The sequence below is a fragment of the Anarhichas minor genome, unplaced genomic scaffold, assembly GCF_050575085.1.
Source record: "Anarhichas minor isolate MPS153535 unplaced genomic scaffold, ASM5057508v1 ptg000011l, whole genome shotgun sequence".
In the NCBI taxonomy this organism is placed as follows: Eukaryota; Metazoa; Chordata; class Actinopteri; order Perciformes; family Anarhichadidae; genus Anarhichas; species Anarhichas minor.
In genome coordinates, this window is record NW_027466457.1 from 1,988,171 (window position 1) to 2,003,452 (window position 15,282).

Consider the following 15,282-nt stretch of genomic DNA (forward strand, 5'->3'; position numbering starts at 1 on the left):
ATGAAACTCTGCCAGACAGTGTCATCGTCGGTTCATGTGTGGGTTGGACCGATATAATCCCAGCATATGCAAGTGAGTGTGCTTTGCAAAACTGTGTTCAAGTGTACTAATTTCATTCAGATTGAAAAGAAAATTGATCTTTCCATGCTCCTCCAAATAATTTGCAAATCCAAATGGATTTGTTCTCCTTTCTGTTTCCCCCGTTAGCTACATAGTTTCCAAAAATCCTCATTAATGAGACACCAGGGATATGTCACCACATATGACCTTTACCTCAGGCTCTGCATAAGTATTCATGGGATCAGCGATACCCACATCAGCACAATCTGCTGGATAGGCAGCGTGTGCTTACAGGGGATGTACGCTCTGACTACGACCGTCTTCTGGTGCTAAAGTGGTAAAAATAGAGACCGGTCCTGGAGCAACATATGTACCAGACAATTCTATAGGTTCACACAGTCATAAAGTTATTTTGTGAGTGTGTGTGTATATATATACAGTATATATATAGTTCATAGTCACTTCAAATTGACTAATTAAAGGAGAAAAGTGGTCAAAAAAGCTACAAACATCAACGTTGATGTACAGTTGTAGGCCACCTGCTCATATTACAGATGGGAGGAAGTTCAATCCTGTGGTGGAATGCAAAGGACAGTGGGCAGACATTATTAGATACAGTTTTTAGTATTTTGTGAGGAATATACATTTAAAAAAAAACTTTTCATGGAGAATAAGTTAAGTCAACAAACTGTCTTTCAAGTGAGCAAATGTACCATCTCCCTCTGTTAAATATGTGTGTGTGTGTGTGTGTTTGTTTTCTTAGAGGGGGGTGACTAATTATAATTTCTCCTGCAGAGAATCCAGTGCTGCAGTCTCAAAGCTTGCAGGCATTGTGTTCTCCTCAGATAATAGACATCCAGACAGAGCTCCTGCTCTATCCACCGTAATGAGTCCTCCCTCTCAACTTCCTCTCCTTCGCTTACTCCCTTGTCTTCCCCTCCCTCCCGCCTGTCTGTCTGACCCTGCAGAGCCCCTAATGGAGCTGGAGGTTCGTCTGGGGAGTTTTGTGAAGCAGTCGCCGGAGATATCGACTGACAAGTAGCCATCTATTTGAGGATAATAAGGCCTACTTATGCCAGAGCAGATAATGTAGATGTCGACAGCACATGCAAATAGTCCTCTGACAACCGGTGAGGCAGGCTGAGTGTGATGCTTTATGATAACTCACTTTTATCTTCACCAGTATAGCATGTAGTGTCAGCAACAGACAAAAAAAGTCTTGCTTGTCTGAGGGTTCAAAGTGAAAGTACTCGAGGTGAATTTGAGTGGAACAAAGTGAAACACAAATTGCGTGAATAGATAAAACAGGAGCACTTAATGCATCTCATGCTGATGCTGTTAGCCTCAATGCATCGGAGTATCATTCTTCCATGTCTGACAGTCGCTGACAGTTTAAGGCCATTGAATGACGACAATCTTGGGCACAAGACCCATCCATCTGAGTAGTGCATGACGTATTCTAAGCTACAGGGATGTCAACAGTAAAGGTGAACTAAATGATATAGTCTAGGACACCTCTTGAAATGTCCCTATGTATATGTAACGTTACATGACCAAGGCATTGCAAACTAAAAGATTGATCACTGCAATGTTTAACTATGCGGGCTGAGTCTGTACGTGTGCCGGCATGCAATGGGACACAGCTTTGTCAAGAGTAGTCTGCCTGTTCCCTGAGCTGCCAACAAGAGAGACGGTAAGAGGAATGACGGATGGAGGAGAAAAGATGACAATGAAGTGACAGAATGGAGGACAAACCACATGTGATTTCCTTTTTGGGCAAGGACAAAGCAGGGTAAAAAATAAAATCTCTGCAAGAAGATGATTATCCTTTTCTAATTGGAAACAAGCCTCTGTGAAGCAAATTACAAGCCATGCAGAAGCCAAAACTCATCAGAGATAGGGCGCAGATAGGGATAGGGAGTGTGAGACAGTTAGAGAGATGAATATTTGAGGAGATGGGGGTTTCCACACAGTGTGGCGGGGCCTCTGAGTCAATCTCCATCAGCAGTCTCATCTTTGTGTGGAGCTCCGGCTGAGATGGGAGGGGGAAGAGGAGGAGCAGCAGACCAGAGAGATCAAAGCTAACTAAAAGTGAGGATCAAAACGGAACTATTACTGTCGCCTTACAGTAGAATTATGCATGCGCTACTATTCCTGCGCACAGAAGTAATCGGCCTTTGCTTTGATGGTATTAGGGTTTTGCGCTGGTGCTAAACTGGGAGCCGTGGGTCTAACAGGGAGCAGGACGGGTGCACGCTGTGAGGGAGATGGAAGGATTGAGGAAGGAAGATAATTTAAATTGGCAGAGAATTAGGTTTATATGGCCTTTATGGCTCTATGGGTGGGCATGGGAGAAGGTTGGATAGCGAGAAGAGTTCAGGAATTGAGATTTTGGTGCGACTCTAAATAGGCTATCGGGCTTTTTTTGCTTTAAAAGGCACAGATAAGGGCTGTAAAAGAGAACGTAAAAAGGATCTGATAATGAAGTCTAAACTGGACTTACGGCAGCCTTTCTCGTCGCTCTTGTCAAAGCAGTCGGGAAATCCGTCGCACTGCCACCCACCTGGGACACACTTCCCATCTCCACACATGAAGTTTCCAGGGATGTTGCACTCCGTGGTGAAGTTATTCCCCGGGAGAAGCTGGCTCTCTGGTTGATAAACAAACAGAATGACACAGGAAAGGAGAGAAAGAGAACCGATTATTACGATCGCACACCACGAAGAAATTAAACAGGCGGAGAGATATTGCGCCCCAGCGATATGCATCGACACAGTCACAATGGGAGACCGTTATTATCTCCATCCTCTAAAGATAGAAAACCAATAAAGGCGGTGTCTCTCTTTATAAAGGTATATCAATCTGCTTGCAAATAAACAGAGGGCGATCTCATGAATGCAAAAGCAGATGGGGTCATTCAGTGTGAACAGTATTGTGTGCGTAAGAGTCAAGCTTTGGAGCTATAGGCAGTATCATAATCAGGCAGATAAGGAAACACCAAAGAACAATCGCATACACACAAACAACATGTCTTGGACACACACACACACACACACACACACACACACACACACACACACACACACACACACACACACACACACACACACACACACACACACACACACACACACACACACACACACACACACACACACACACACACCAGAAATAAAAGCATTCAGCAGCATGTGCCCCGAGCTCGTTCCGGGCATTCAGTTGACGCAGTGCAGCTGTGGTATAATGGGCTGGAATGTGAAACATGGTCTTTTGGCGGAGGTTTGACACTATACGGTGATCGGTTTAGCTCGTAAACAAAAACTTTAGGGCGGTAATGAGGAGCTCCGGACAGACCGGGGGAACGCTTTCATGCTGCAGTGCTGGAACTGGGTTTCAGCTGGTAGAGGCCACTTCATTACACTAGAGAGCTGGACGCGAGAGGTGTGGAGCCTCGAGCCTCGAGTGACGGTGTGGTTAACCAGTGAAGTGACTGACTGGGTCACAATATGGGTCTCTCTGACTTACACGACTCTGACTGAGAAGAACAGTGATGTAAAAATGATTTATAAAAAAAGGTTACATCGATATAAGAAGCATCCTTTATTTCTTTCTAAATAAGTCAGATAAATGAATCCACTTTGTGTTTGTTTCCTCTATCTGATCGTTACAGAGACACATTCTCGACGAGGCAGTTACGCAGTACTGAGGGATCCATTGTGCTGCGGTACAAATAGAAAGCGTTGACATTTCAGTGCTTGTGAATTCATAACCAGAGCTCTCAGGTTCACAGCTAGTTGATATTCACTTAGCTACTTGCCAGAGTACAGCTGAGTAACTGACACATAGAAATCAAGCGCTCTTACATCATCACTCTCTTGCTGCGATTGTGGAAAGCATAGATAGATCCTCTCGTGAGACAGCAGGACCCTTCTGATCCTCTGTCGGGATGATGCAAACCCTGCTTTGTCTCTTGAAATATACAGAAGGGGAAGTGATGGATAAAGAGCAACGGCTCCTGTCATTTAAGAGGACCGGAAAGCATCCCAACTATCATCAAGCATTGGTGGGAGGCCTCACCAAATGTAGCTGTCGGTGAATACATGCAAAGACAATTCTTTTACATATTAGTGATCGCTGCCTTCACAAAATGAAAGACGGTTTGTGCCCGCATATTGGCGTCACCTGTGTGGTGTAATGTTTCAGTGAATAGAACAAATCCCAATGGTGCTGACAGACAGCAATCTACCACAGTGAGCCTCACAAACCAAATGTAATGTTTTTGTCCTCTATGTGAGAAAACACCACCATATCCACACAGTCTCCACTGGCTCGTCCCCTCCCGTCCTCGTTTGTTCGGCTCTTTCTGACAAAGGGACCGACACACAGAGAAGCACTCTTTGGAGAGAAATAGAGGGAGAGGAACTACACAGCGATGTTGGACACCTTTAATTAGTTCTATCGGACTTGTTCTTCATAACGTAGCCAAAATGTTACTTTTCTTACACTTTGCATGCTATGGATTCCTCAGCAGCCTTTCATGAGGCCACTCGATGTCGACGTATCAACTGAACAAAATGCCACGTAAATGTCCATTCAAAGCCACGCAGGACAAGTGCAGGAGGGAGCCATGCAGAAAGACTGCAAGGAGCTGGTGGTTCGAGAGGCATCGGGTTAATTGGAGAGTTGCTCTGAGAGCGCGTTGTGTTGTGTGTTTGAGAGACGGCCAAAAAGAGTAGGTTGTGAGTTGCTCTTTTGTTCGCCTCAAAGCATCTTATTGCTATAGCCCTGTCATTCTATCGATAGAGTACCGTTGGAGTAACATGCCCACCTCATTACGACAGTAAGTGGGGCTACACAGCTCATTAGAGACTGCTCTATGTGCTTGTTAACAGTGATAATGACACGCTGCTGTTCTCTGTGGGCACTGCAACGCTCCCACGGCCACCTGGACAACTTGAATGGACACGACAGCAACTCACTCATTCATCCTCTGTGCTTTTAACTACTACGTTGTGGATATCGTGGGACGTTATGCGCAGTTGCGCAGCACTGCTGTGTGCATCGGTGGTCACACAGTGGGTGTGTGAGGGAGAACTGGAGGAGATGAGGCCGGGATGACTCTGGACGTTTACGTATCTTGCTGGGCGAAGCGTAGAGCAATTACTCAGGGTAAATATTGACTATACTATCCTTGCCTCTGCACAACCATCCCCTGCCTCCCATCCTCCACCCTGTTTGTGTCCACTAAGGCCATATTTAGACTGTTAAATCATAGAGCGTAGAATCTTTCCTGCTTCAGCTGGATACTTTTTTTTATAATTAGCATTTACATTTGCGCTACTTCTAGGAAGTTTCACTGGTTCACACAGGCTGGAACTCTTCCCTCTCCATCTTTTTGCTTAGCTGCTGTTGCTGGTAGAGTAGATAGAGTGCACCTCCGTTACCTCAATTATAATTTGTAACAAAAGGAACTCCAAGCATAAACATGAGTCTAATTTCCCAGTGGTTCTGGATAATACTGAAATCACATTTACATTTTTTTTTGGAATATTTCTAAAGGGAATATCATCCCTAATGCAATCTCTCCTCATCCCCTGTCGAAGTGACATGCATTATGAGCACGACTGCAGTGCTATTAAATAATATATTCAGAACATAAGGGCGCTGATAAAAGCAAACATCTCTTCTATTTTTTTTTTTCCACACACAATTTAAAAATCCCCTCCATTCTCTCTACTGACCAGCAGCGACTCCTCCGGTGGCAAAAAGAAGTCCGTTTGTATGGAAGTCTATGAGAAAATGACCCGACTTCTCTCTTGATTTATTACCTCAGTAAACATTGTGAACATGAGTTTATGGTCTCAATCTCTAGTTTCAAGTCTTCTTCAATACATGATGATGTATTTTAAAAGGTGATTACTTTTTGCATAATTGGAATTGGAAAGATCTAAATACCCACAATAATTTAATTTAATTATTTAATTATTGAATCAAGTCAGTGCATAAATGGCAAGCTTCCAACGGTTATTCTACGATTTTCCACGGGTGCACTTCATTCATAATGATGTTGGAAATTGCAGCCCGGAGACTTCAGTACACCCTCAGCAATTCTCTGAATATGCAAACACGGACTACAGTCAAGCCACCCACATGAATATTTTCACACCAACTGTCAGTATGCCACCCAACACTGGACAGCTAATTTGGTAGCAATATCTATATAACTCTTAACATAGCCTATTAATAATGTAATAACCCTTTAAGCGTATGGTTGGCTTCCTTTATAAGATTCTTCAGGGTATGTCTGGACATAATTGTTGCTATAATACTCAACAGGGAAACAAAGAAACAGTACAGTGTGCTGGGGAGAACCAAAATAGAAAAGGAGAAGTAAAGCGGAGCAGATGAAGGGGAACAAATGGGAGGTGAAGATACAGCTGGACAAGTATTGAAGAAAGAGGTGGACAGTGACATCATTTTCTACCTTCAGATTCCCAGTAACAGCCTCCCTATTCCCCGTGCTCTACGCATGAAAGGTCAGTGACATGAATCTATATCTGAGAGGACTATTGGCTTAGCTGTTACTGCTTTAACCCCATCTTCCTCAGCATGCTGGGATATCTGACCTGCATTGATCAGCCCTGGGTCAAAGGTTGAGCCTCGAATTGAAACGGCACCAGAAAATTGATTGAGTTGCCTTTGTAAGCTACGGTAGAATTGAAAGTAAAGGCCACAGGAGAAGTATCACAAAATATATAAAGATGGGAGTTTCTCTCCAAAGGACAAACAAAGCTTGTGTCCTCACAGAAATACTCCCACATTCTCATCAGCTTTCTGTAAGGAGAAATGTGGCCTATAGCTCTGAACAAAAACTAGCTTTTTCACGTTCAAGGATAGAAACTTATATCGTAGTAGCACACCACTCGTAGTGGGCTGGCTACACAAGCAGACTGTGAGGCGCAGCGGGGGTGGAGGTGGTTTGGTTGTCATTGTGTGTGTGTGTGTACGAGAGAGAGAGAGAGAGAGAGAGAGAGAGAGAGAGAGAGAGAGAGAGAGAAAAAAATAAAAAGAGTCTCCATCCTGTTCCTTCAGCTCACTGAAGCGTCCAGTACAAATGTTCTATGTGAATCTGTGTATTAGAAAGGAAGGGGCCTCAGGCTTCATCAGCTGCTACGTAGTTACTGTGTGTGTGGTGGACACAGTTATGGCCGTGACAATGCTAAATGAGCCAAAGACCCAAAGTTTTAATCTGTCACTGTATTGTCACTGTAGGAGAATACAGCTCTTTAGAGAGCCTTCATTTCACACCAACAAATGCATGCCATGCACACTCAGATCAGTCAATAACCAAATCCCCATAAAATCCACAACAGAGTGTAAATACCCAATGAGGAAAACACAACACAACGGCAGATTATGGATGCAATTAGGCTTTAAAATAAAGAGCAAAATCAAAAGTCATCAAGCAGATCTCAAGCACTAGATAATAACATTTGAACACTCGCATTAATAAGATGTGATGCATCCTCAAGAAAACCTCCTTAGACAAAAATTTGTTTGAGTAACTCAGTAAACTATATTAGTGATCATTGTAATCTAAAGAGGCAACCATTATTGTGTCGTGGATAACACGTCAAAGCTCATTCTTCTAGCAAAAGTAAATTCCCACAAAGATGCAAATTAAGGGGCATTTGTAAGAAAGAACTGTAGGAATGAGCGGAATAACGGCATGGCACTAAGGGAAGTAAATCAAAAGCTCTTTTTGATGAAGAAAATGGGTGTATGCTTTTAAAATAAAACCCAGAATTCTGGATAAACGTCCCTTAACCTCCAATATTTTTCCGAAATGCATTAGTGATCAGTAGCTAATCCTGGGCAACTTCAAGATGAACACAATGGTTTTCTCTAATTGTCTACATACATCAAAATAATAATCCACTGAAATGGAGTCCACCATGAAGCTACATGTATCTACAATAAGACAAATGCTTTGATTTGTCAAGAATGCAAAATGCCGCATCCTATTTAAGGCCGTTCTGTGTACGTCGACGTGGTGGTGGGACTGGTGCACTCAATATGTAGGTCGTATCTCTTACTGCAGCGTCTAATGCGTAGCACACTCCAAAAATAAGACTTCCCCACAAGAGAAAAACAGACAAGGGGTTGATGTGAGTCAGACTTTTCTGCCAGAGCCTGTGTTGTTCCCAGAGTAGAGGATTGTGAATATGAGAGGCCAGACGGCTGACATCCTCCCTGCTCCATATACTTCTGATTAGCGGTGCAGCGGATCATAAACGTCACGGTTGGGATGCTCTCACAGGTCAGAGTCACGGATCGGATCAGCACAAAAGAAAAAAGGGAGCAAATATAACTTTAACAGATCCCTGATCAGGATACTAATTGGTGATCATTGATGATCCATATTGGCACATACAGATCCCTTTGTTGTTTGGTTATAGCAGCTGGTCTACACGGCTCCAGGCTGTTTTTGCCACCGTCCCAAAAATCCTCTCAACCACTCTGAAGTCCTGAAGAAAATGTTATCCTTTTACTTTGTTAAAGTCATTTATAGTGTTTTTCATAAAAGGCACACAATTCAAATGATTAGCAAATAAAAGATTGTGTTTTCATTGATTAAAACAAATCTTGTGATTTGTAGTTGTAATGATGTATTATAAGCTGCTAGAGGTAAACAGGTCTCTAATATCAATTTATTTTGTTGTGAAATCATCTCCTTCAACCAACTGCATTTATTTAAGTTCCTTACCGACACTACATTTTAGAGATTACGTGTGAACACATCATGACAACGTTATAATTTATCTTCGCTCAATACTCATTTTCACTGACCAGAGCCTGAACGCATCATAATGTAACTATTTGTTCTCCTCCTGTCCATTTAAACACGGATTGGTTGTTTACAATGTAACGTTATCAGAGATTATCGGTGAACAGAAAGCATAAATGACGATGTCATGGTCGCATATTTTACTGAATATTGTGATAGAAATGCTCCCAATCTTGTATACAGCACCTGTTGGCCTCTTAATTTGTAGAACATGTTTCTACTTATGAGGATTCAGATTTAGTTCATGAAGTATGGCTGGGCAATACATCAATATTATATTGATATTATGATATTCTAATATGGCATACCTGGTTTTAAAGGCTGCATTACAGTCCAGTTATGTAATTTTCTGAACTTAGCAGACTGTTCTGTTATTTGCCTTTAACCACTCAGTCATTATATCCACATTACTGATGATTATTCATCAAAAATCTCATTGAGTGACACATTGTGTGTATACCCTACAATATTATCGAGGTATTTGGTGAAAAACATCACTATTTGTTTCTTTATAGCGCCGCCCATCTTCCAATGCACTAATACAATGTATCACGATAAAAACATGCCATTTCTTCCTCTCTGTTTCTGTCCCGAGGTGTCACTGGCTTTAAGCTAAGCAGGAGCACACTCCTCTTCTGTTTTTGACACGCAGAAGACATTTTATTTTTTTTTGGCATACCGTGCATTTGAATATCACCAAAGAGAGATATAGACAGAGCGGAGGAGGCACACTGAGCAAGAAAGTTAAACAGTAGCAGCGTGGTGGCTGCTGAAGAGATAAAAAGAAAACCGACTGTTTATGAATCCACCTCCGTCACTTAAGTCAGCAGTGCAGCAATATTCTACTTTTCCCCATTGCACACAACACTTAAATATTCATATCACAAAACAGCACTGAGCTTTCTGAGCCACGCACACATTTGTCTGCGCAACTAATGACGTGAAAATGTCAGCACACGTGTGCCAATATCCTGAGGAAACAGGCGTTGATAAAAAGAGCGACTTTCTAAACCCACCCACCCGTCTGGATGAATTTAATGCAAAAACACAATCACAGACCTCCTGCAACACACATGCTTAGAATCAAAAGTTAAACACGGTGCATGGAAGCATCTCCATATTTGCATATGCAATGATTTTGGAATGTTTGATAAGTACGAAGGAGTTGATGTACTTTTAATCCTTTGCAGTAGTGTATTGAACATAATACTATGTATTAAAATGACTCCAAGTAGATGGGTTGGTTCCTTCTCCATGTTGAGTCAAAGTGTAAAAAGAAGAAAATGAGACTTGAGTCGACTTCACCATCCTAGGAGAAGGAATTACAGTCCAAGGACGTCCCAAAAACCACACACTGTCAAACGAAATCTAATAAGGTTTCTGGCACCAATCTCACAAGGAGAGAGCGGTTAACTCTCAACAGGATTGGCCAAAGCACTGGTCAGTTCTCACAGGTGGGGCATAAGCCCAATCCCCCAGGGTGCATCTGGAGAGCAACAAACAATGGACCACAAGCTTGTCCTCTCAGCTAAAGCAGGATTAGTCACCATCCATGCGGCACGATAACGAGGCAATTGTTTGTCTTTGGGACTTAGCTTTTGCTGTATAATGAAATAAGGGCTCTCAAGGCAGAAAGTCAGAGTAAATTCCTCAAGGAAGGAGGACACAATATGAGCCTTGTGATGTGCAAAACATTCCCTTCTACAGCATCTCGTTATATATCCTTTGTTGTTTGTATTGCAATAAAAAAAAGGCAGAAAAAGATCCATGAAATGTTGTATAAACTTCCAACCAACTAGCATGACGTTTTGTCATTTTTCCTTTGAAGGCAACATAAATGACACACATGTACAGTATTAGGGCTGTGCAAAAATATCGATACAGTTTACTATCGCGATCATTTTTTCGATACATAAAAAACAAATCCTGTTTTAAACAGATTTAAAATATCCTTTGAATTGCTGCAAATCCCTGTGTGTGTCAAACCTCCTCCTCCGCTCCTGTAACGCTAGATGTCGTTGTCTATTTCCTTCTAAGCTAAGGCCAGTGACCCCCCCCCCGGCCTGTCACATGACCCGGCCAAAATCCCCCCTGCAGAGAGAGTAGCCCTGACGTGCGATATTTGGACGACTAGACCGCCGAGTGGAATGTTACGATTACGTCACACCACATCACGACACCACAGCACGAGAGCCGTAGAGCCGGTAACATCGCTGAGTTTCTGAAAACTAAACCTGAAGGATTTGGAAAATAAATGGGAAGGACCTAGCCACGGTGACAGACAACTTTATTTTATTTCAAAAGATGTTTATGGCGTCTACTTGTAAGTTCAGAGAGGTCAGTGACACAATAAGAAAAGAATACAGGATGCATTTTATTTTCAAATGAAGTTGCGACAAGTGTATTTTAGTGAGAAAAAGTGTTCAGTAACACAATGAGAATACAATCTGCACATTGTTTTCATATAATTGCATAAAGTGCATTTTACTTAAGTGCGACTATGTGCAATACAAATACCTTTTGAGTAGTTTTGATGTAATTTGTCCGCCGAGTTATCAATATTTTACGTATAGACCAAGTGGTACACAGCAAGTTCTTTTTCAGCTCTATTTTTACATTTTACAAGGTGTTTGCCAAAGCACAGCCCTGTACAGAATTTTAACAGCATGTGAACACAAATGGCAAAACCTTGATTGAGGTTTGGCAGCAGTCATGTTGCATTAATGGACTAAAAATTGTCATTGGCTTTTCATTCTTCACAATGTTGTTCTTTTCTGAAAATAAGGATAATATGGCAACATCCCAATACAATCATTATCTCAGAGGTTATTTGAGTGTTCCTGCATTGGATCTACTCTCTCTGACGCGGTGCTGTTTACAGTCAACATGCCAGAATAAATGGACGTTTTCTAACCTCCTATAGCTTATGGTATTATCACAGACATTGAGGGATAACTGTGATTTTAGAGAGCATTACTCAGAAAACAAACAGCTTTTATTTCCACAAAAAAACAACTTGTAAATAATCCAAATCACACACACACACATCCAACTCCAAATCAAGCAGGCTGCACCACATGGGTTTGCCTGAAGATAGTTCGCTTGATGCTTCAATGCCCTTCCAATCCATCTGTGGTCTGCATAAATGTAAACAAAATGTGTTCAAGTAGAATATGAACGATATGGTGTGATACTGTGGCTGTTTCTTCTTCTTGCTTTAGCTACCATTTTATTTTGGCCTGCAGCTATGCAGTCAGTGCTCAGCTCTCTACAGCGACCTCTTGCCCCGCCAGCTTTAAGTGCTTTCAATATGAACAATATGAATGAAGTATAAAATGTCCGTTAATAGCGAGTTTATTTCTGGTTTCAGAACACTAGGATGTGACCACGCAGCAACTAGCAGGCATCTGGAAGGGAGGGGCACAGACAAACCCTCCTAAAGAAGCTGCATTATTGATAGTGTAGATCGTGTGTGGGCTGAACTAGTCCCAGAGCAAGACAGAGACGCAGAGACACACAGACAGTGTACCAGTTTGAAGAGACAAAATAGAAAGAGAAAGAGAAACCATGATTTTGACCAAAACAAATGTGATTTATTATTATTAACGAAAAATGTACGTATGATTTGGAACGTGTCAATATCAACTACATTTGTTTACATTACGTTTATTAAATTCTAAACTTAAATTAGGTTCCACTGAACATGGATTTCAATCTAAAGTAGATGTAAACTCATGCAGGGTAACGGGGGGAGGGTCAGTGGAGAAAGTAATTCAGCGGATCTCTCCTCTGAACGGAGCTGCATAAAGTAGTGGCTGCATGTTGTTTTTAATATAATATACAAATTACAGAGGTCTGTTCAATAATTCCCTGCGACTGATTCCCTGAAGCCATTTCTGTGTTCTTACGTATTGGATACATAAAGGTTAATGGAAACCAAAAATACTTACTTTGCAAACAAACACGCTCTTTGCCAACATGAGCACAACACTGATTGCTTCATTGGCCTCTGTCTTGCCATTATGTATTCATTAGCAGCCTCTCCTTCATGAAATAGACCTTGCAATGACTGCCTTATATACTGCCGTTGGATTTTTTGGAACAGTAACTGGCCAAATTAGCCTGGCTTGGCCAAACAAGGCCCTATTAAGCACACACTGGTCTCTCATTAATCTGTATTCACAGCTCACACCGAGCCTATAGTCCCGTAGCGTTGCTTTATTTTGGCTGTTTATGAGTCTATCTGTGGTTGAATTAAAATGGAGATCACAACATAAATGCATTACGATGGAAGCTCAATATAGAGGTCATATTATGGTTATGTTACGGTCCAAGAAACGACATTAGTAGTTTAGTAGAAAAGCAGTTTTGTTGCGGTTTTGTTTTAACCTCTTGGCGAGGGTTTCAGAGAAGCAATTGTCCATCTAATCCTCTAAGAGATGACTGTGGCATTTTCAACAGCATCCCAGCCTATTAACATCACCTTGGGATTACCTTCACAGTGAGGAGGAGCTGATGGAGATAGGGGGGGGAGGATGAGGAGGAGAACGATGACAAAAATGAGATTTGCGGGCAAGCTGCTCACCGCTCAGACAAAAAAAAACCCGTCTTGTCTGACACACAGACAAACGAAAATAGACATAATGCGCACACAGTACAAGAACCCAATACGGTCAGACCAATATCTTCTTTTGGGCTCGAGTTCCTCATCAATCCCAAGGAGGGAGCTTCTCCTGTCAAACAAACACATCTATTCCATTCATTCTGATTCCCCACGTTGGCCCATCAGCGGCACAAAACCAAACGTCAACACTCCCCTGCGTCTCTTTCATCACGCAGTCGACTGTCGCAGAACACACCGGTAAACAGCGCGCACCCTTCATCGGGCGCCACGACGCGAGACCCCTTACTGAGCAAACCGGCGTTACCTGCGGAGCCAGCCAGAGAGTGAGGAATGATGCAGACAGCGGCCCAGAGGGAAGCTGCCAGCGCTGACCTTATGGTACACCTGTGAGCCTCATGTTTGCCTCTATGGGCTCCAAATATGACAGGAGGAAAACATCTGCAATTTAGTTCTTAAAAGGGCATTGCTTTTTAAAGATGAACTAGCGGGATGCTAAATGATCCAGAAAATGATGCATACATTTTTAATGCATACATTTAAAAAGTCATAGGTGTGTTAGATGAGAGTACATTTCATTTCATAGAAACAATGGTAAAGGGATTCAAATTGAACTATAATATATATTTTTTAGCACACACTCATTATGCACCGTGGAGAAGATGTACTGTAGCAGTGGGTACGATGAGAGGAGTGAGAAGGAGGAGGGAGAGAAGTTGCACTCTTTTACTTAAAAAGTCCCGGGGGGGGGGGGGGGGGGAGAGAGAGAGAGAGAGAGAGAGAGAGAGAGAGAGAGAGAGAGAGAGAGAGAGAGAGAGAGAGAGAGAGAGAGATAAAATGATGGAAGCGGGGAGAGCTCAACAAAAAAGGCACAGGCTGCCTTTGTCTATCTTCTAGTCTGTGTATTAGCAAGTAATGAGCTCTTAATTGTGTAGCCCGGGCCATGGAGTCACTGCAGGGCTGGAAAAGCAGTGTGAGTGAACTATATCTGCCAAAAACACTGGGGCAAAGGGAGCGTTAGAGGAACAGAAAGAGAGGGGCACAAGGTGAGCGGGAGACGGAATAAAGGGATGTGAGATAGAGACACTGCATTAAGGAGAAGGGGTAAAGGGGAAATGACAGGAGCATTACAAGGCAAATGTTTATTCCAACAGAATGCAGATGAGGGAAAAGAGTGCCAGTGGTCGTTGCCTGTGACTCTTTGTCTCCCTCTTCCATATCTGTCTCCTCTCTCTTTTTCTCTGTATAATAAAATATCTACTCAACTGAATGCTGATGAGTCAAAATGGTAATAAGTCAAATGGAGGGTTCTGGTTTAAAAGGTAACGGGTGTGTGAGTAGTTCTCACCGTGGCAGACGATATTGTAACTAAAAGGTCATTCCAATACGATTTCAGTCTATGCGGCGTCTTTAAAAGGCTAACTTGGACAGAGAAGCAACGTGACAGGAAATCTCATGAACGGCGATGAGAAAGGCCACGAGAGTACTTGGTGACCAATTTCTTTTTTTTCCCGACTGGTAATTACAGTCAGGGATGAGTTCACAGCATGGGGACGTCTGATTTTCTCGTATACTCTGTGATAAGCTATTCTCTCTCCGCTGTGTGAAAGAAAGTGGATGCTTTGGGAGATGTTCATTTGCTGTTGCGCGGACCGTATTATGTTCATCTAAATCCATGTCGACGTGATGACCTTCCCCCCCCCCCGTTGTGTCTACTGGTTGCCATCACTGGTTGCCATCGTCGCTGGTGAGC

General features: G+C 42.5%; 1 protein-coding gene across 1 annotated transcript in view; it reads right to left on the bottom strand.

Annotated features, from left to right (window-relative positions):
• Positions 1-15,282, bottom strand: part of ldlrad3 (low density lipoprotein receptor class A domain containing 3) — a 64,947-nt gene that overhangs the window by 39,017 nt on the left and 10,648 nt on the right. Inside the window, exon 2 of the mRNA XM_076088849.1 lies at positions 2,564-2,710. Coding sequence (XP_075944964.1) covers positions 2,564-2,710 — 147 coding nt within the window. The remainder of the gene's footprint in view (positions 1-2,563; positions 2,711-15,282) is intronic.